This window comes from Alligator mississippiensis, chromosome 2 (assembly GCF_030867095.1).
Source record: "Alligator mississippiensis isolate rAllMis1 chromosome 2, rAllMis1, whole genome shotgun sequence".
Lineage (NCBI taxonomy): Eukaryota > Metazoa > Chordata > Crocodylia > Alligatoridae > Alligator > Alligator mississippiensis.
The window spans coordinates 142,853,189-142,872,736 of record NC_081825.1 but is presented as its reverse complement, the minus strand read 5'-3'; the positions used below and the strand labels follow the sequence as shown (position 1 = coordinate 142,872,736).

The following is a 19,548-nucleotide window of genomic DNA, read 5'->3' as shown; positions in this document are numbered from 1 at the left end:
GAGATGAGGATCCAAAAAGCCTCTCCTGAGTATACGAGGGGCTATGGCAGCTGACCTGGCTACAGCTTCTGGGATCTCTTCCATACCTCAGCAACCCTCAGCCATGAAAATCTGTCTGCTTTCCAGAGTCTTCAGCTGGAAAAGGCTCAGTGATGACTGATGATAACAGAGACGTTTTTGGCCTAACTGTTCTGACAGGCTCAGGCTTCTCCAGCATCTGAACAGCCACCAACTGTGTGCAAGCAAAAGCTGCCCTCACTATACTGAGACAGGTAATCAGAGAACTGAGATGTAAAAATAACAATAGTGCCAAGCGATACAGAAGAGCACTTACCCCATGTGTCTGTCCTTCGTGTTGGCAAAATCCTTTAGTTCCCAAGACACACTCAGGGCAGCACTTATTTGGAGGTATTTGGAGCACTTCACCCTAAACAGACAAAGCAGTCCAGTAAGCAACATGCAAGTGATGCATGGTTTGAAGGGGCCCATGGTGCTCCCAGGTAAATAGCAACATGCTCAATTAGAAATGTAATGCCACTCAGGAGAGACTCCTTTACAGAGAGCCATCATACCACTTTCAGGTACTGAATCCAGCATCCCTGAGCCAGGATGCACCTAGGAAAAAATGCATGTTCCATAAATAACCCATGGAGGTCTACTTCTCTCTTCAGGGAAGTACTGGTGACAGCAATTTTTCCACCAAAAAGAAAAAAACTGACTCAAGGTAAAACAGTCTCATAAAGAGCCATAAACTCATAAAAATGTCCCAGGGAAATGTATCCTCTTTGTGACATTTAAAAAAATATCACTAAATTACAAGAGTAAAAAACCCCACTTTCTTATATCAGAATTTTTCAGGTAGTTTGGGAAAGAAAATAAAATAAAATTAATTCATTATATATAATGGTTTCTATTTTAAGATTCCCGATATTTCTTTTCATCTTCAAAATTCACTGAGAATTTTTGACCATCTTTAATTATGATATTTCCCTAGTGATACTTTTAAGCCTACTAATGCTTCACTTTGTATGCCTGCAGGAGCACAGTCTGCTTGTTATCCTCTGCTGAGCAGCTGGGCAAGAGATCATGATGCCTGAAGTAAGCATTCATGAGAGGATGTAGGACTAAGAGTAGAAGACATTGGTAAAATCATTAGCCAGTACAATGGGGCTGCTTTGCTTCCATTCCTTGGAGCATCTCCAAGGATCCTGCACAACAGCTTTCCCACTTTCATTCCTACTGTCCCAACTGTGTATGAAACATTCCAGACCTGGCACTGGGCCACACAAATACCACCCTATATAAACCAACATGAGAGCTTGTCTTGCAAGCAACTCACTGACAGCAATGACATCTGAGGGGCCTTGGCCCTTTCCTGGAGGTGCTGCGCAATGCTCAGGGTGAGCAAACAGGCATAGCAAATAGGGCAGTCTGCAAGCAGTTCACTGGGAGAAAGAGAAGGAAGAGGAAGAGTAGACACCAAGCACCAGAGCCTGTTCCTGGAAGGTAAGTCAGGTTGGTCTGTCTGCGATTTAGTTTGGTGAGCATTTGTTTGGCTGTTTGCTTGGGCCATTGACTCTAAGCATTTGGCAAGTGCTGCTAGCTGAGTTATTGCTGCCTGTGTCTGACAAAAGCGCTAACAGGGGGATGGAGCCAGTCCAGGCCCAGGAGAGAATAAAAGGAGAGCCCTGGAGCAAACAGGTACCATAGTTTGCCAGCAGATCACAAGTCAGTTGGCTGACCCCCTCTTTGAAGAGAAGCCTTTAAGGTAAGTAGGTAAGTTCTTTAATTCAAAGTACCTAACCTAGTTATTTAGCAGAAATTGCTGGAATTCAGCAGTTAGATCAATACTTAAGTCCCTTTTTTAATTATTAGCTGCAATTAGGGCAGACTAAGGCTAAATAGAAGGTCATTCTGTAAGTTCAAAGTTCCTAGTCTAAGGGAACCCATAAATCAAGACCTTCTTAATGAGGAAACTCAGTTTTAACACTTTTTAAAAATATGTAGGCATATGTCCAAGAGCAGGGTGGGGGCTACCCAGTTCATTGCACCAAGTGCGGCATGTATGATTACCTGCCCCAGGGGCGGATTTCATATGTGTGTACCTGATACAAGGAATTCCTGGCTCTGAGAAAACACATACATTCTCTCAGGTTCAGGCGGCAGAACTGGAGCAGCTACAGGAGGCAGAGAGGTTCATACATGAGGCTTTCAGGATCATTTTAGAATAGTCCCACCTCCACTGTAGCAGCTCCCATGGTGCTGAGGAGAGCCTTGGGGTTGAAGGGCATCAAGCTGGGAAGAGGGAAATTATCCCTTAGATAGGACCCACCTTCCAGCTGATGTTATAACGTCCTCTTGCACCAAGGATATTCCTACAAGGGAATATCCTTCCCATAGAATAGGAGACATAGTGGTGGTAGTGAGCAATTTGATTATTAAGCATATAGATAGGTGGGTTTGTGACATCCAGGAGGACCACATGGTGACTTGTCTGGCAGGTGCAAAGTTAGCGGACCTCATGGGATGTGTAGATAGGCTGCTTAGGCTGCTAGGTAGGGCTAGGTTGGAGTCAGTGGTCACAATCTATGTGGGTACCAACAATGTGGGGAAGGGTAGCGAGGAGGTCCTGGAAGCTAAATTTATGCTGCTAGGTAGAAAATTGAAGTCCAGGGCCTGTATGGTAGCATTCTCTGAAATGCTTCCAATGTCACACATAGGGCCAGGTAGACAGGCAGAGTTCCAGTCTCAAAGTCTGGCTGAGATGATGGGAGGAAGGGTTTAGGTTTATTAGGAACTGGGGGACCTTTTGGAACAAGAAGAGCCTATACAGAAGAGATGACCTCCACATGTTGTGTTACACACCTGAGCCAAAATGGTACCACAACTGCTGGCACGTAACATTAAAAAAGTAACATTAAAAACATTTAAAACATTAAAACAACTTCTAAACTAAAAAAAAAAAGAGAGAGCCAATAGTTGCAGAACAGCACGCAGTTCAGATTGACACACCCTATAGCAGTGAAACTGTAAAGAATAGGGGTAAGAAACAGGGTGAAGACAAGCACCAGCAACCTTCAATGAGTAAAAGGTCACAATGAAGTAACGAATCAGGCAACAATAAAAATACACACACTTTTATACTAATGCTAGAAGCTTAAGATCAAAGGTAGGGGAACTTGAACGCTTAGCAGTAAATAATGATATTGACATAATGGATATCTCTGAAACATGGTGGAGTGAAGAAAAACAATGGGATGCTGGACTACCAGGATACAAATTATACACGAATGATACAGTAGGTTGTACTGGTGGGGGAGTGGCACTCTACATCAAAGACTGCATCAAATCAAATAGGATAGATTTTTCAACTGATAAGAGAGGTACCATAGAATCTCTGCAGATAGAAATCCCAGGTTGCAATAGAAAAAAAGTATGCCTAGGGCTATACTATCGACCTTTAACCCAGGACAGCAGTATTCAGCTAGAAATGTTAAAGGAATTGAGAGAGGCTGCAACAGCAGAGAACACAGTAATAATAGGGAACTTCAATTATCCACAAGTAGACTGGGTCAATTTAACATCAGGCTGGGATGCAGAGACCAAATTTCTTGATGTTATAAAAGACTGCTTCCTGGAACAGTTAGTCCTGGAACCTACAAGAGGAAAAGCTGTTCTTGACCTAGTCCTAAGTAGCGCCCAGGATTTGGTGCAAAGGGTAAGTGTTCCTGAGCCCCTTGGCAACAGTGACTACAATGCAATTGGGTTCAACATCCACATAGAACAGGGGTTGGCAACCCCTGGCATGCATGCCAAGTGTGGCATGCAACGCCATTTTGCTTGGCACGCGGTGGACAGCCCCAGCTCCCGGTAGCTGCTGCCAGGGACAGAGCCCGGGCTGCTCCCAGCAGGGCTTGTAGCATCCCAGCTGCCTGCTGGGAGTAGTCTGGGCTCTTGGCTGGCAGCAGCTACCCAGAGCTGGGGCTGGCTGCAGCCGGGAGGATCCAAACAGCTGTGCCAGGCTCTGGGCTCCGGCATCAGCTCCGCAACAGCAGGTGCACCCGCGCGCCGGAGCAGGTGGTGGGGGAGGAGCCTGAGGCAACGCAGCCCCAGTCTCTCCCCTGCTCCCAGCACAGAGGTGATGAGCCCGGTGCAGCTGTTTGCACTCTGCCCGCTGCTTGTTGCAGCTGCCCAGAGCCCGGGCTGGCTCCAAACAGCTGCACCAGGTTCATCACCCCCATGCCAAGAATGGGGGAGAAACCGGGACTGCGCTGCCTCAGGCCCCTCCCCCACTGCCTGCTCCAAGGCACACCTGCATGCGCTGGTGTGGAGCTGATGCCAGAGCCCGGCGCAGCTGTTTGGAGCCTCCTGGCTGCAGCTGGCCCCGGCTCTGGGGAGCGGCTGCCAGCTGGGATCCCGGGCTGCTCCCAGCAGGCAGCTGGGACGCTACAAGCCCTGCTGGGAGCAGCCCGGGCTCCAGCAGCTACCCAGAGCCGGGGTAGCTGCTGGCAGTCACAGAGCCCGGGCTGAAGGGCCAGGGCTTTGGGTGGGGGGCAAGGGGCAGCAGGCTGGGGGTAAGGGGCCTTGGGTGGGGGGCAAGGGGCACAAGCAGGGCATCCTGCCATGTACCCCTTGCCCACATTTTGTTTTTCTGCCATGCCGGCACTCCGGCACCTTCCAAGGTAGGCACTGTGGTGTTTTTTGGCACTCCAGCCAAAAAACATTGCCTACCCCTGACATAGAAGGTGAGACAAGAAAATTGACCACAGTAGCCTTTAACTTTAAAAAGGGAGATGACACCAAAATGAGGAATCTATTTAGACTGAGGTTAAAAGGGGCCCCTAAAAGGTGAGGAACTTGCACACAGCATGGAAACTGCTTAAGAATACCATAGTGGAGGCACAAAGCAAATGCACACTACAAATACAAAAAATGGAAAGTGGGCCAAAAGAAAGCCAGCATGGTTTAATGGTAGAGTTTCAGAGGCAATAAGCAAGAAAAAGACTTCTTTCAAAAAGTGGAAGTCAAATTCTAACGAGGAAAATATAAAGAGAATAAAGACTGGCAAGGCAAATGTAAAACTGAAATAAGACAAGCTAAAAGAAACTTTCAGAAGGAGTTTGCTAGAGACACAAAAGGTAACAATAAACATTTTTTGAGTACATTAGAAGCCAAAGACCTGCTGGACCTTTGGATGATCAGGGTATAAAAGGGGCACTAAAGGATGACAGGGCCAGTGCTGAAAAACAAAATACATTTTTTGCATCTGTGTTCACTGTGGAAGATGCTAGCAATGTTCTGTCACCGTGCCCACTTCTCTCCAGGGATGAGTCAGTGGAGCTGACCCAAACTGAGGGATAGGTTTGTAGGGGAAACTGATACATTAATCAGCAGGAAATCACCAGGACCCGATGGCATTCACCCTAGGGTCTTGAAGGAGTTCAGATCAGAAATTGCTGAACTCCTAACTAGCATGCAACCTATCACTAAAACAGCGTTGGTACCAGAGGACTGGAGGGTTGTCAATGTAACTCCCATATTTTAAAAAGGCTCTAAAGAGAATGCAGGGAACTTTTGCTCCTGGAAAACTGGTAGAAACAGTAATCAATTAAAAGAATTGTTCAGCCTCATGGATGAACATGACTTGCTGAGGAGAAATCAACTTTGCTTTGACAAAGGGAAACTGTGCCTTGCCAACTTACCAGAGTTTGTTGAGAGTGTCAACAGGTAGGTAGATCAGGGCGACCTAGCTGACATAGTATATCTGCACTTCCAAAAAGTCTCTAATAAGATCCCCCATCAGAAGGTTTTAACTAAATTAGGTAGTCATGGGATTACAGAGAATGTCCACATGCTGGTTTAGAAGTTGGCTCAAAGAAAGCAAAGAGTAAATATAAAAGGTCAGTTTTCAGGATGGAAATAAGTAAACAGCAGGGTCTCCAAGGGATGTACCAGTAGGTATTGAGCATAGCAGTTTGGGTTCCATCCTCTGAATCATAACTTCTTAGAGTTTAAATGACTGAGGCTGCAAGTTAGAGAGGAACATTGGAAAAGTCCCTAGTCATACTCGATTCGCTCTCCCATTCAGCATCCACTCTCTGCTGCTGTGTAACAGGATAATGGGCAAGATAGACCAATGATCTGCCCCAGTAAATAGCAATTCTTATGTTCTTATGATAAAACTCAGAACAAGAAACCAATCAAGATACTTTTTCTATGTACAAACCCAAGAGCCAGAAAAAAACAAAGAAAGAAAAGAACAGAAAGCTAAAAGGCAGCAGTGAAGAATGTGAAAAAGCAGAGGAGAGGGGACCGCCATAAGGCTGCACCCCAAGGTCACCTGCTAGAAAATTACCACAAGAGCATTTCCAAGAATAAATGCTCTATACACACCCTTCAGAAACAGCACTGCCAGGCTTATAAATACTGGTTGGGATTAGGCCTGGCCAATATTTTTGCCCTGTGAAATTTCTGTTTATTGAAATCGTGAGGAATCTGCAACAGCAAAATGTTTGTACTAATGTTTCTCTGCATTGTTTGCATAGAGAAGAAAATTCAGCGTAAAACAAGCCTGAAAAATTCCAAACATTTCACTTCAATGTTTTCTGAATAAAATTTCCCAATTGAACAATTTAAAATGACATCTTGTTTTTAAATGCCCTTCCATTTTATTTTATTTTTTAAAAAGCCCAAACCCAAATCCACATTATGCTCAACACTAAATAATTTTGTTGTTTTTTTCAGTTTAATATGGGCTTTTTAAATCATTTTTAATGAAAAGCAGGGAGACAGACTGCCAGTGAACAACCACCAGAAAATTATTCATGCAGTTCTAGACACAGCACAGACTCACACAGCATGGGGAGCTACCTGATGAAGATATTGCCTCTATTTAAGCCATAGTGCTGGAAGCAAGATCAGGAGAGAGAGGCCAGAACTCCCTTCCACAGTAACCCATGCCAGCTCTCTCATCAGAGAAAGGTAGAATTTCTTCTAGGTAAGGAATGAACCACATACAGAGAGAGATTGCTTGTCCTTCCTTCCCTGAGCCACCATGTGGTTTTTCCTTAAATTCTGACAGATGTGAGCCTGAATGCTCTCACTATCCATATAAATCTCCATTTCTTCTATAAACTTTACTTCGGTCTTGATCTCAGTGACACTTTGTGGTAATTAAATGTTCCACAGGCTAATTATGTATTGCCTGAACTTATTTCTTTCTATCCGGTTTAAATTTGCTGCTTTTCAATTTCATTAAATACTCTCTCATTCTTGTCAATATATGGGTGTGCTCTATCCCATTCTTTATTTTGTTCAACAGTACTGTGGATTTTTTATCTCTCTCTTCCCTAACATGACATTTCCATCCTCCCATTAACATTGATCTCCCGTTAATCTCCCATTATTATTGACAAAGAGAAAAAAATCGGGCATCAAAAAACTCTCACTGTTAATAAACTATGCTGTTACCAGAAATGCTAGCAAGGACTTCTTAAAGCTGTGTTAACTTTATATTGGCATTTTATTCAAGTAACCCTAGCCTTGCAAGATGGGCTCCAGTACAGCATACCCAATTAGCACCCAGTTTGGTACAACCATTAAAGAAAGTTCACAGAAGGACAGATAAAAGACAACAAAAATCCAACAATCACCACCAACCCAATAATAGAGCAATTCTTCCATTCAAATAACTCAGAAAGATCGTAACAGGTCAGAATGTTTTTGACACTAGAGAGTCCTATTTGAAACCTCTGGGTTTATCCTGCGAATCATGTGCAAGTGTTTGCACATCTAACAGTGCTAGTATTGCACAGCACCCCTAAAAGAATCTCATGGCACCCCAGGGTGCTACAGCACCTTAGTTAAGAATCACTGGAGTAAAGGTGATTCGCTGCTGTGCCCAAGCCACATTCTAATAGCCCAACCACTAATAGCCACTCTAAATTAAAGCACCAGCAGCATCTCGTGTATTCAGTATCCTGCACTTCAAAATGGTGGCAGGGATGCTTTAACTAAAGCTCGTTCAACAAGCTTAAGTTAAAGCGCTTGCGCCACCATTTTGAAGTGTGCGGACGCTGATATGCGAGATACAGAGGCTGGCTGGGGCATGCTAATTAGCATGCTCCAACAGACTTGATTAATCGAGTCTGCTCCAACGTACTGTAAGTACAGCATGTCAGAGCATCCCCCCAGCACATCTACAGGCACCCCAGAGGTCTCTATCCACCACCTGCCCAGCACTTTGCATAGTTCAGGGGTGGGCAAAATACGGTCTGCAAGCCGCATCCGGCCTGCCAGGCCATTCAATCCAGCTCATGGGGCCCCTAAAAAATTTAGAAAATTAATATTTATCTGCCCCAGCTGTCTGTCAAAGATTACAGCTGCCAGGGGCAGTAGGACCCAAGGGAAGCCCTGGCAGGTTCCTGCAATAGCAGGGCCTGCCCGGCCCAGCCCCCGAGCCCCAGTAGCAGGGGCTTCTGGCCTGGGACCATGGGGCTGTTCACACCTCCCTGCCCAGAGCGGGAAATTCAGGTAAGAAGGGGGTGGGGGGGTCAGGCAGGAAGGTGGGGAAAATGGTGGTAGGGCTGGGGAAAGTAGAAGCAAGTGGGCATGCATGAGTGCAGGGCCCACACTGGTGTCCCAGGGCCAGCACTGGCGAGGCCCAGGGTGGGGCAGCAGGAACACGGGGCACAGGCTGGCAGAGGTCTATGGAGCCAGGCTGAACTGTGCCAGCAGGGAGAGAGGGGAGCTGGCCCAGCTCCATAGAGCTCCACCCAGCTGGGGCCCTGTGCTCCTGCCGCCACCTCTGGGCCCTGCTGGTGCTGGCCCCGGGGCACCAGTGTGGGTCCCATGCTCCTGCCCTGCGGCCGCATGCCTGCTCGTTCCTAGCTCTGCCTGTCCCAGCCCTGTGGCACAGGCAGGGATGACCGTGAGCAGCTCTGACCCTGCACACCCCGCAGTTGCCCCTCCAGGCTAAGAAGCAGCGGTGGCGGGAAACAAGCTGCTGCTCAGTGCAGGGGAAAAATGGCTCCTCCCTCTCCCACTGCCAGCGCTCCCTGCAGCAGCTGCCCAGAGCCCACGCAAGGCTGTCCTGCCTCTCTGCAGGTCCCCACCACCCATGGGCTGGCAACAGAAAGGGCACAGGCAGCACCACATGGGCTCCAAGCAGCTGACACAGGGAGTGCCAGCAGCGGAAGGGGGAGCAGCCACTTTTCCCCCACCCCAGCAGCAGTTCATGCCTCATCACTGCTGCCACTCAGCCCATCAGGCAAGCCTGGAGCTGCCACGGGGCCCAGGCTGGCAGGAGCAGTGACAAACAAACTGCAGCTGAGCGCGGGGGGAAAAACTTCCCCCCTACCCTCTCCGCTGCTGCTGGACAGTCTGCCAGAGCCTGCTCCATGCTAGGCTCCGCTGCAGCTCCTTTGCTGACAGCTCTGTGCTGCCCAGCGTGGCAGCAGTGGCCTTGTGCAGCAGCTGTGCTGGGCAGCACACAGCTGGGAGCAAAGGAGCTGCAGCAGAGCCTAGCATAGTGTGGGCAAACCAGCGGCAGCGAGGAGGGGGGGCACTTTCATCTGCCCCAGCAGCAGTTCGTGCCCTGCTGCTTCTGCTGCTCAGCCTGATGGGTGAGCCCAGAGCCAGCGCAGGACCCAGGCTGGCAGCAGCAGCATGGAACAAACTGTAGCTGAGCTCAGGGGAAAAGTAACTCCTTCCCTCCAACTGCCAGTGCTCCCTGTGGCATCTGCTTGGAGCCCACGCGGGGCTGCTTGTGCCCATTCTCTGTTGCCACCACTGCCCCATGGGAGGTGAGGATGCGAGGAGAGGCATAACAGCCCCCCATAGGCGCTGGGCAGCTGCTGCAGGGAGCGCCAGAGGCAGGAGCAGCACTTGTTTCATCTCTTGTTCCCCACCGCCACTGCTGCTCAGCCCAGACAGGCAAGTGCGGGGTGCGAACGGGCACGCGGCAGCTGGATGGGAGTTGTGGCTTCCGCCGCCAGTAGTTAGGTGTGGGCGGTGGAGCAGCCCTGTGAGGGAGGCAGCAGTCCAGTTCCCACTGCCATGGCTGAGCCCAGTAAGGTGTGGCCTGTGCACTGGGGCCTGCGCCAGGCTGGCCAGGACCTTCCACCCCTACCCACGGCTGGGAGCAGGGGGATGCGGGCAGGGAAATGCCCAAGGTGGAGGATGGGGAGGTGGCTCTTCTGCTTGTTCCTAGGAAAGGCAGCAGAGCCCCTCTTCCTGGGCAGCCCCAATTGGGTCCACCTGGGCCACTGCCTGTGCAACCCCCCCTCCCCTGTCAGGTCCCCCAGTGCCCCAACCCCATCCAATCCTCGCAACCCCACCTCCCCATAAAAATTAAATTTAAACATGTAAATTAAATTTATATCCATAAATTATACCATTTGCAGGTCTGCACTACAAAAAGGTTGGGAACCCCTGCCATAGACCCCTGCCAGCCCACACTCCATGCTCCTACCGTCCCACTCTGGGCCCACAGACCCTGTGCTCCTGCACACCTGCTCACTTCCACTCCCCACCTCTCCTGCCACCGCTTTCCCCACTTTCCTGCCCACCCACCGGCCACTCTACACCCCGTGGCTCCCATAAACACAATACCATACTCACACACACACACATCCCCACAAACCCCCATACCCACCCAGAACTCCCCATAAACCCCACACCCACCCTATACCGCCTGACACCCATGCACACCCCACACAATATACAAGTAAAACTGCATTTTGAGCTTTTATGCAATCACTTGCATAAAAGTGATGATGCAAAGGCCCAGACGGAATGCACCCAAGGGTCTTGAAAGAGCTGGCAGACATCACTGCATCCATCCCCCATGCCAGGGATATTTGAAAAATTGTGGCATTCAGGCGAGGTCCTGGATGACTGGAAAGGAGCCAACGTAGTCCCTATCTACAAGAAAGGGAGGAGGGATGACCTGGGGAACTATAGACCAAGCAGTCTGATGTCTGTCCCTGGAAAAATCCTGGAGAAAATTGTCAAGGGATCCATCAACGCCAGACTAATGGAAGGCAAGCTTCTGAATGTCCGCAAACATGACTTTGTGACTGGCACATCTTGCCTGCCCAACCTCACCTCCTTCTGTGACCAGGTAACATATGCCCTGGACAAGGGAGATGATGTGGACGTAATTTTTCTGGACTTCAAGAAGGCCTTTCACCTAGTTCCCCATGATGTCCTCATAGTTAAGCTGGGGAACTGTGGCCTTGATCATCATATGGTCTGATGGCTAAGCAACTGGCTATGAGGTCAGACCCAAAGAGTACTAGTTGAAGGGAGCAAATCAATGTGGTGCAGGGTTACCAGTGGAGTCCGTCAGGGCTTGGTACTCAGGCCAGTATTCTTTAACGTTTTCATCAATGATCTAGATTCGGGAGTCAGATGTGAACTTGCCAAGTTTGTGGATGATACCAGATTATGGGGGTGGGTCATCACACTATAGGATAGGCTGGGAAGACAGGCCAACCTGGACACACTGTCAAGGTAGGCCGACCAAAACCAGATGGCCTTCAATGGAGAGAAGAACAAAGGTGCTGCACCTCAGTAGGAAGGCTTGGCAGTGCTATGCTCACTAGCACCACGACCAAAAGGGACTTAGGGGTCTTGATTGACCACAAGATGAATACCAATATGATGCTGTGGCTGGCAAAGCTAACCAAACTCTGGTGTGCATCCACTGATACATCTCAAGCAAAACCAAGGAAGTCATTCTCCCACTTTACTCGGCCCTGGTGAGACCGCAGCTGGAGTACTTAGTCCAGTATTGGGCCCCCCACTTCAGGAAAGATGCGGAGAAGCTTGAGAGAGTCCAGAGGAGAGCCACTTGTATGATCCACGGCCTGGAGGGAAGGCCATATGAGGAGAGGCTGCGGGACTTGGGACTCTTCAGTCTGGAGAAGAGAAGGCTCAGGGGGGACTTGGTGGCAGCTTACAAGTTCATAAGAGGGGTACATCAGGACCTGGGAGAACATCTGTTCACCAGAGCTCCCCAAGGGATAACAAGGTCTAACGGCCATAAACTCCAGGAAGGCCGATTTAGACTGGATATAAGAAAAAAGTTCTTTGTGGTTCATGTGGCCAGGGTCTGGAACAAACTCCCCGCAGAGGTGGTGCAAGCACCTACTCTGGACTCCTTCAAAAAACAGCTGGATTTATTTCTTGCTGGGGTCACTTGATCCCAGCTGACTTTCTGCCTATGGCAGGGGGGGGGAAGGGAACCGGTGATCTCTTGAGGTCCCTTCCAGCCCCCAATGTCTATGAAATCTATTAAATCACTTCTACGTATACAAGACAAACGCACACAAATCAGATCAAAAATATATTTTTTAAATTAAAATATATTATTATGGGTGTTTGATTTTTAGTATATAATTTGGGGGGGTTTTCCCCCTAAGATGGCAAACCCTCTTCCCCAAAGGAGTACTTCCAGGGGCAAGGGGAGGGACTTCTGGTGGCAAAGGTCAGAGGTTAAGGAGGTGGGACATCCGGTCCCAAGATGGCGACCAGGGGGTGGGGCACCTGTCAAGGGGTGGGGCTACGAATGTGGCCCTTAACAGATTGCCAAAATTCGGTAAGCAGCTCTCTGCCTGAAATAATTGCCCACCCCTGACATAGCTGCTTACATCAGTACAAATTAGGCATCTCTTTGATGGGCCAGCATCTTCCACCAACTTTTCACTTCATACACTTCCCTCTGGAAATTGGATTCCTGGGGTCCTGTAGGTAACAGTCCTGTTGGGGTGCAGTTTGGTGGTACAGACAGCCCTCTGTGGTCACATGTTTAGCTCCCAAATGGTCTGACCGTATACTACCTCCCCAGACTTGAGTCCCACTGAAGACAAGGGGAGTTCTACATAGTGGCTATCTAGCCCAAGCCCCGTCTGAATGCTCATTCCAACCAATTGCAAATTGTGTATGTTCCAAAACAACACTTCCACAAATCCCTTGCTTATCCAGAGGGTCAAGACTAAAAATAGGCAAGGAACATAGGACCCAAGTGCTTCCCTTTCCCTTGCAGTGATCCAGCTAGCACATGGATAACTCCTTACCTTCTGAAAGTCGCACCAAGGGTGTCCGCAGACAGCAGGTTCACAGGTGACAATATTACTATGGCAACTGCAGTCTTGGCAAGAATCTGGCTTCCAAATTGTGTTGTTCTGCAAACAACAATAAGCCTTGAATTAAACTAGTATAAAGAGTAAGATGTGTGCAAAGTTATGTAATGAGAATCCATTCAAATGAATTAAACAAGCATGGAGTAGAAAGGCAAACTCCACAAAAGATGCTGTCCTCTGAATACTAATCAGTGCCCTCGACAGTAATAAAATTGGCATTTTTATGATCTTGAACTCTCAATGAAAAGATGAGGGCATGCTCAGAAATGCAAGCAATTCCAGCAGCAAGACAACTGATTGTGCATAAGCTTCAACAGCCCCAAAGTAATTACAGATCTCTCTCTGAAACTTCTTGCCCTCTGTAAACAAATTTAGGCAGAGAGTACATCTCCACTACAGTCACTGCTGATTTGGGTACCTCCAGCATCCAGCCAAAGCAGTGCATAGTTCAGGGCAGACTGTAAATCCTCTATGCCCCCCGGGGCAGCTGGGTGAATACTGCAGCAGCTAGCCTGAGCTGAACTGATGCTGTGACTACATAACTACATGTTTGAGATGCGAGAGCTGGATTGTTTAAAGCTGGCTTGGGGATGTCTACACAAGCTGCAGTCACAGCAGTAGCTGCAACGTAGACACACCTGGATAGTTTCAAAGCAGCCTTGAGCATTCAAACCCTTCAACCATCACTGATTGTTTGCAAACTACATATTTGCTCTGACTTGCTATTATCACTAGCTACAGTTTGAGGTTTATACCAGTACTGTCATCCATGCCACATACAGTTTCCACAGCTTTCCTGAGGTAAAGCCAAGAGGTCAAGTCATCAAGGCCCTGCTTTTCAGAATTGATGAGCATCTGCAGCATTCACTGACTCCAAAGGCAGCTGTGATTGCTCAACAGCTCTGAAAAGCAGGCCCTAAATCCTGCATGGAAGGGATAAAAAGGACATCCAGAAAACTCAGTCCGCTCCAGAGGAGTAATTTAAGGTGTCCATGGAGGAGGCACAAGTGAGAGTCTAAAGTCATAGGCATAATTTAGCACACTTAGGGCTCAATTCTGATCCTATGTAGGTTTTGCCCTGGTTTAATTTCAAGTAACTTCAAAATTGGTCAGTCCCTTATGTTTCCATGAAGCCAATATTGTGTCAACCCCCTTTTCCAATTCTAACAAAATCTGGCCTCATATGTGAAGATGGCATTTTTGTGAGGAAGCAGATTCTGTGTGCAGGCAAGTACAGCTTGTGTTACTGCAAAGGTTTGGGCCAGAAACTCACTGAGACAGCTTATATGCTTTCTATTTTAGAGATCATTTAAATAACCCTAAGGGCAGACTGCAGAAGGCATAAAGCAAGTGTAGGCGTAATACACATTCACTTTATTGCTCTCTTATGCTGCTCCAATGATGTAAAGAGACAAAGTATAAACAAGAAACGCACTGTGTGTTCAATAGGAGAGAAACCAGAAGAGGAGTCTGTACTCTATATGGTTCTGAAGCAAGCTTAGAATGACAGTCCCAAAGCTAACTTTTGCTCAGTTTACCTATGTAGCCCCATTGATTTTAGGGAGATTAATTTAGCCCAAGTGGGGTTGGCAATGTGTTGTAGAGAGGCTTACTGGTCAAAACACAGGATCCATGGTACATCTTTGTCTCAGAGTTCACTTTTCTTATCTGAACTGAATTCCTCCACAGCTGACAATCCAGCCATGGCAACCAATGTTCCTTTTCTGGTCATTTTATTTAAAATGAGTAGCTTCATAGGCATGTGGAAAGCAGCAGAGGGGGAGGGTGATTAATATAATTGCTGTGGGTTTATGTTCAATTCATATTTAATTACTGCTTATTTTTTAAAACTTGGTTAATTCTAAATAAAGAAGGCAGAAAAGGCAATGACTTCCTCATCTGATAATTGCTTTTTATGAGCCAACTAATGCGTACACACCAAGCTGCCTTTATTGCTGCACAGGCTGCAGAAGGAACATCTCTGGAAAAGCAAAGTTAAATCTCATTCTAAGTGGAGTTGAAATACATTCAAGTTCTGGCACCCACTCTGTGACTTCAATGAATCTGAAGCACTCACAGACTATAAGGTACTCAGTGCATACAAAAGGGTGTAACTGTGACGCCTCATTTGCTAGTTTGGGCCTAGTTGGCCAAGCTATTCTGAACACTGGAAAGCATTAACTGTCTCACTGGGCCATTTAAATACGTAAAAGGGAGCAGTTATTGAGTTAAGTGGGAGCTGCTGGGCGCTGAGCTCTTTAAAATCTGATGTGCTAAGTGTTCAGAACCTACTGATCCAGTATGAATGAGAGCAACAAAGAGTTCGTTCCCAGACAAGCCCTGAGGCTTATGAGTATGAGGGATATAGGGCATTACTGCATACTCTCCTCCACTTCCCTTCTCTCTCTTTCTCCATCTTCCAGCCAGAAAGCATTTTGGCAGAACAAACATTACCTCTGTTCCACAACCCGCTTTCGGCCTTCTCAATCTCTCTATGTTAAAATTCAAAGTGCTCCGTCATTTGATTGCATGGAGTTAGGTTTTACCTTGCTGCTTGTCCGGTGTATAGGGGAGCACGATGGCCTTAGAGCAGTGGCTCTCAACCTTTTTTAGATTTGAGCATAGGCGACTGGTAGGGGATGCATAAGGGTGCACGTGCCCCCCCGATGGGGCTAGTGCCCCCCCTCACAGGGCCACCACTATCGGAGGCTTCTGCGGGTGTCCCCCCAGATTCAGGAGGCACCAGTCACTCATGGATTTGAGGCACCCCTTGTTAGGCTCAAGGCACCCCTCAGAAAATGCCAACTCTTAGTTTGAGTAAGGAAAAATATTAGATCAAATTCTTCTGTTACAAAGACTGGAGAAAGGCCACAACAGGTCAGAATGCTTTTCAAACTGTGGATTCCTATCTGAAATCCCTAGGTTAATCTCGTGTTAGCACACCTAACCGCATTAACAGTGTGTGGCACCCAGCAAGATGCTTGAAAGGATCTCAATACATCCAGTTTAGAATCACTTCTTAAAGGCATGATTCCCTCATAGCCATTCCCTTATTCCTGGGGTATGGCAGCTTGCTACTGCCCAATACCAATACTAAATTACATCCCCCACCACAGTGAATCAGCTGTGCCAACTGGCATATGGGCCAAAGCTTTTCCTACCCTCTTATAACATATTCTACAATCGAAAATTGCAGTTATGTAGCACCATTACACCATAGGCCCAACTGCTAGGGTTTAATCCCTGTTATGCCCCTAGACAGTCTGAGCCACAATTTAGCTCCTGATTTCCCACCATGCTACTACCAATAACTAGGCATCAAGCTAACTTAATGGACAGCTGGACTCAGGACCAACAGAAGAGAATGCTACACAGAGCAATAGTTTAATTAAGAACATATTTATTTTCCTTTTTCCCTTGAAATCAGCTCCATTGTGGGGCAGCATATTAACTGTGTTCTGTACTAGTATCCCATTGCAAAATAACTCTCTGTGAGGGAAGAAGCTAGACTGCAGAGGGGGACAAACTCAGAAACAATCTGAGCTGCTACCAGCCATGCTGCTCCTAAAGCCTTGAGTTTACCAATTTGAAACAGTATGACTTTTGCATCTACCCTTCCCCTTTGTATGGGGCCAGGATAGCATGTTAACAAAAGAACGCCCAGGCTCCTGAGAACACAAGGCAATTCAATGCCATAGGTGGACACTTGGATAAAGCCAATGACTATTAATGCCCAAGACAGCAACAGATTGGCATAAATTTATAGCCCCAATGTCCCTGGAAAAAATTATATCAAAGAAGGCAGTCATTTTTTCCTTTGATGATATAACTGGTCTCAATACATGGCACTGTGGTAACAAAGCAGCAGGTAGCAAGCAGCCTGGAAACTGTCTTTACTGGGTAATTTACTGTATAGTTACAGAATCAATTGAGAGCAAGTGATATGGGTGTCAGGCTCTCCCTCATACTTGCACTATAGTTAATTCATTTCTGCTCTATTTTAGCTTTACTATATCACACATTACTAAGATGCCTGGCACCACAATGGTACCCAGGACCCCAGATATCTTTCCCCTGGAAAAAGTAACAGTTTGTTTGTTTGCTGAAATACTTGGATTTATCTATTGATTTGTTCATTCACTTGCTCATTCCAGTTGATGGGGGAGAGGTCTGAGACAGGAAAGGAAATCAATCCAAGGAGAACAGAGCAACACAGGAACTGAAAGGCACTTAGGTAGATTTTTAACTGCTATTGAGCATGTTGCAGTGATGCCTGATGTTGCCAAGACAGACATACACCACAATGTAAGTGTTGGATATGCAGCTCTGGGAAGGGAGAAGATTTAGGGCTGGTCATTTCACACATTTGAATCACTTCTGGGTGTAAGTGCACAAAAGGAGAAATATACTTATGAGCCTCCCCTGAATTACCTTATTCTCTCCGCTACCTGCCTTTTGGAAGCAAGGAACATGCTCTGAGATGGAACATTTAGCAAGCGTCTGCAACCCAGCAGTGAGGAGGATGCAGGTGGGTCTTTACGTGTGCCTGGAAACTGATTACATTCAGCAGCCCTATGCATAGGACTCCAATCCTGCAATGAGGTTTATGTGGTAACAGCTCAGTGTCCAATTGAGCACAGCTCTCTGTACAGCTTTTTTTAAATACCGTTTTCAACGATCCCTCTGTGGGCCAACCACAGGATGCTGGGCTGGCTCCTATCTGTTTGCCTGGTATGCTTCTCCTAAAAACAGATTTCATGCTAAGGTTTCTAAACAGGTCTCAACCTAGACTCTTACTTTGCTCCTTCATTTATCTGTACCTGCAGAATGATTTGCATGTGTGTACTGGCAGGCACAACATTGCACATGCTATTTTGAAACCTGGTTTTCTAAATAGACCCCTGAAAAATAACTTTGGCTAAAATAGCAGACCTAGGCACCTCAAACTAGACTTCAGAATCAATAGCTAGTCACCTGTATCAATATGGTCTGATTTTTTAGAGGTGCTCACCACCCATAGCTTTCACAGATTTTAGTGTTTTGGATAAAAGTACCTAACTATAGATTTAGAGACATAACTTAAGGCACCCAAGTTTGAAAATTTCGACCACAGCCTAAAAGTAATGCTACTATTCTACCAGCAGATAGAGAAAAACAATGAGGGAAATGAATTTGATAATAATGAGAGCTGTTGAATTTTTTTTTTAAATCGCAATTAATCGCTGTATTAAAAATTTTTTAAAAAATAGTTGTGATTAACAGCAATTTTAATCACACAGTTAAACAATAATACTGAAAAGGGTCAAACCTAGGGTTAAAACTCTTGACCTGCAGCCCCCCCAGCCCTGCTGGTGCCCCTCACTCCTGACCTGCAGCCCCCTGTTCCCTGAAGCAGCATTTCCTGGAGCTGCCCAGCCCCCGAGAGGCAGGCATCTCACCCTACCCTGCCACACCCCTGGCACCCAGACAGCTTCCCCCAGCACTGGCAGGCAGAGTGTGTGTGTCTGTGGGTTATCTGTGTGTGTGGCCTGGCACCAGCAAGGGGAAAGGAGCCACTTTTCCTCCAACACCAGCAGCGATTAACGTGCATTAAAAAAATTAAGGCATTAATCATGAGGGTTAACTGTGTTTAATTGACAGCTCTAATGATAATATATAGGCACATTTTTTTTCTTGACTATGGTACAAATACCAAACAAGGTAATACCCAGGTCCCATAAGTACCTTAAAGTCACAGAAGAAGTAATACACAATCTTTACTGCCAACAAAAAACCAAGCTACATGGGGGAATCTGGTACATCCTTCTCTGACAATTAATTTTGTTGGCTTTACTAAGTCCTAATCATTCCACCACCACATATACAGCTCACTAGCTACTTCTGTGAAAAAGGGTTTGTTTTTCCACATAGTTTTTCATGTTGGTAGAACATTGATGAGCTGCAGAATACTGCTCGCTAGCCCTCATTGCTACTTCCTTTAGCATGTTCAATGTGATTCTTTTTTCAGGTATAACATGCTGTAGAGATCACTACACTGCACCAGAAGCCAGGAATGTGCAGAAGCTATTTTCATCTTAGCCAGTAATTCACAAAGAGACCTTGGTCAAGCCACCTTGGATACAATTTCCCAAAGCCTGAAAGTGACCTCTGAGCCTTTCAGAAATGGGTGTTTTTTTTCTCATTATACCCCTTGCATCTCTTTAAGTATCTGTGAAATGAGTATAACACCACTTATCTGCCTACATCACTTGAGTGCTGTGAAGGTTTATTAGTATTGTAGCAGTACTTATAAAGAACTGTTAAAGCTGCAAATATTTTTTTCTTAATGAAACAAAATGGCACCTTACAGCAGACAAAGTAACAGTTGAAAATCTCCAGTGGATATTAATCCAAGTACCTGTAC

General features: G+C 46.7%; 1 protein-coding gene across 6 annotated transcripts in view; it reads right to left on the bottom strand.

The window, feature by feature from the left end:
* Positions 1-19,548, bottom strand: part of FRAS1 (Fraser extracellular matrix complex subunit 1) — a 365,258-nt gene that overhangs the window by 205,478 nt on the left and 140,232 nt on the right. For all 6 annotated transcript variants that reach the window (XM_059722220.1, XM_019498159.2, XM_019498154.2 and 3 more), the window contains exons 3-4: positions 13,080-13,187; positions 335-427 (exon numbers count right to left, since the gene is read on the bottom strand). In XM_059722220.1, the coding sequence (XP_059578203.1) occupies positions 335-427; positions 13,080-13,187 (201 nt within the window). The remainder of the gene's footprint in view (positions 1-334; positions 428-13,079; positions 13,188-19,548) is intronic.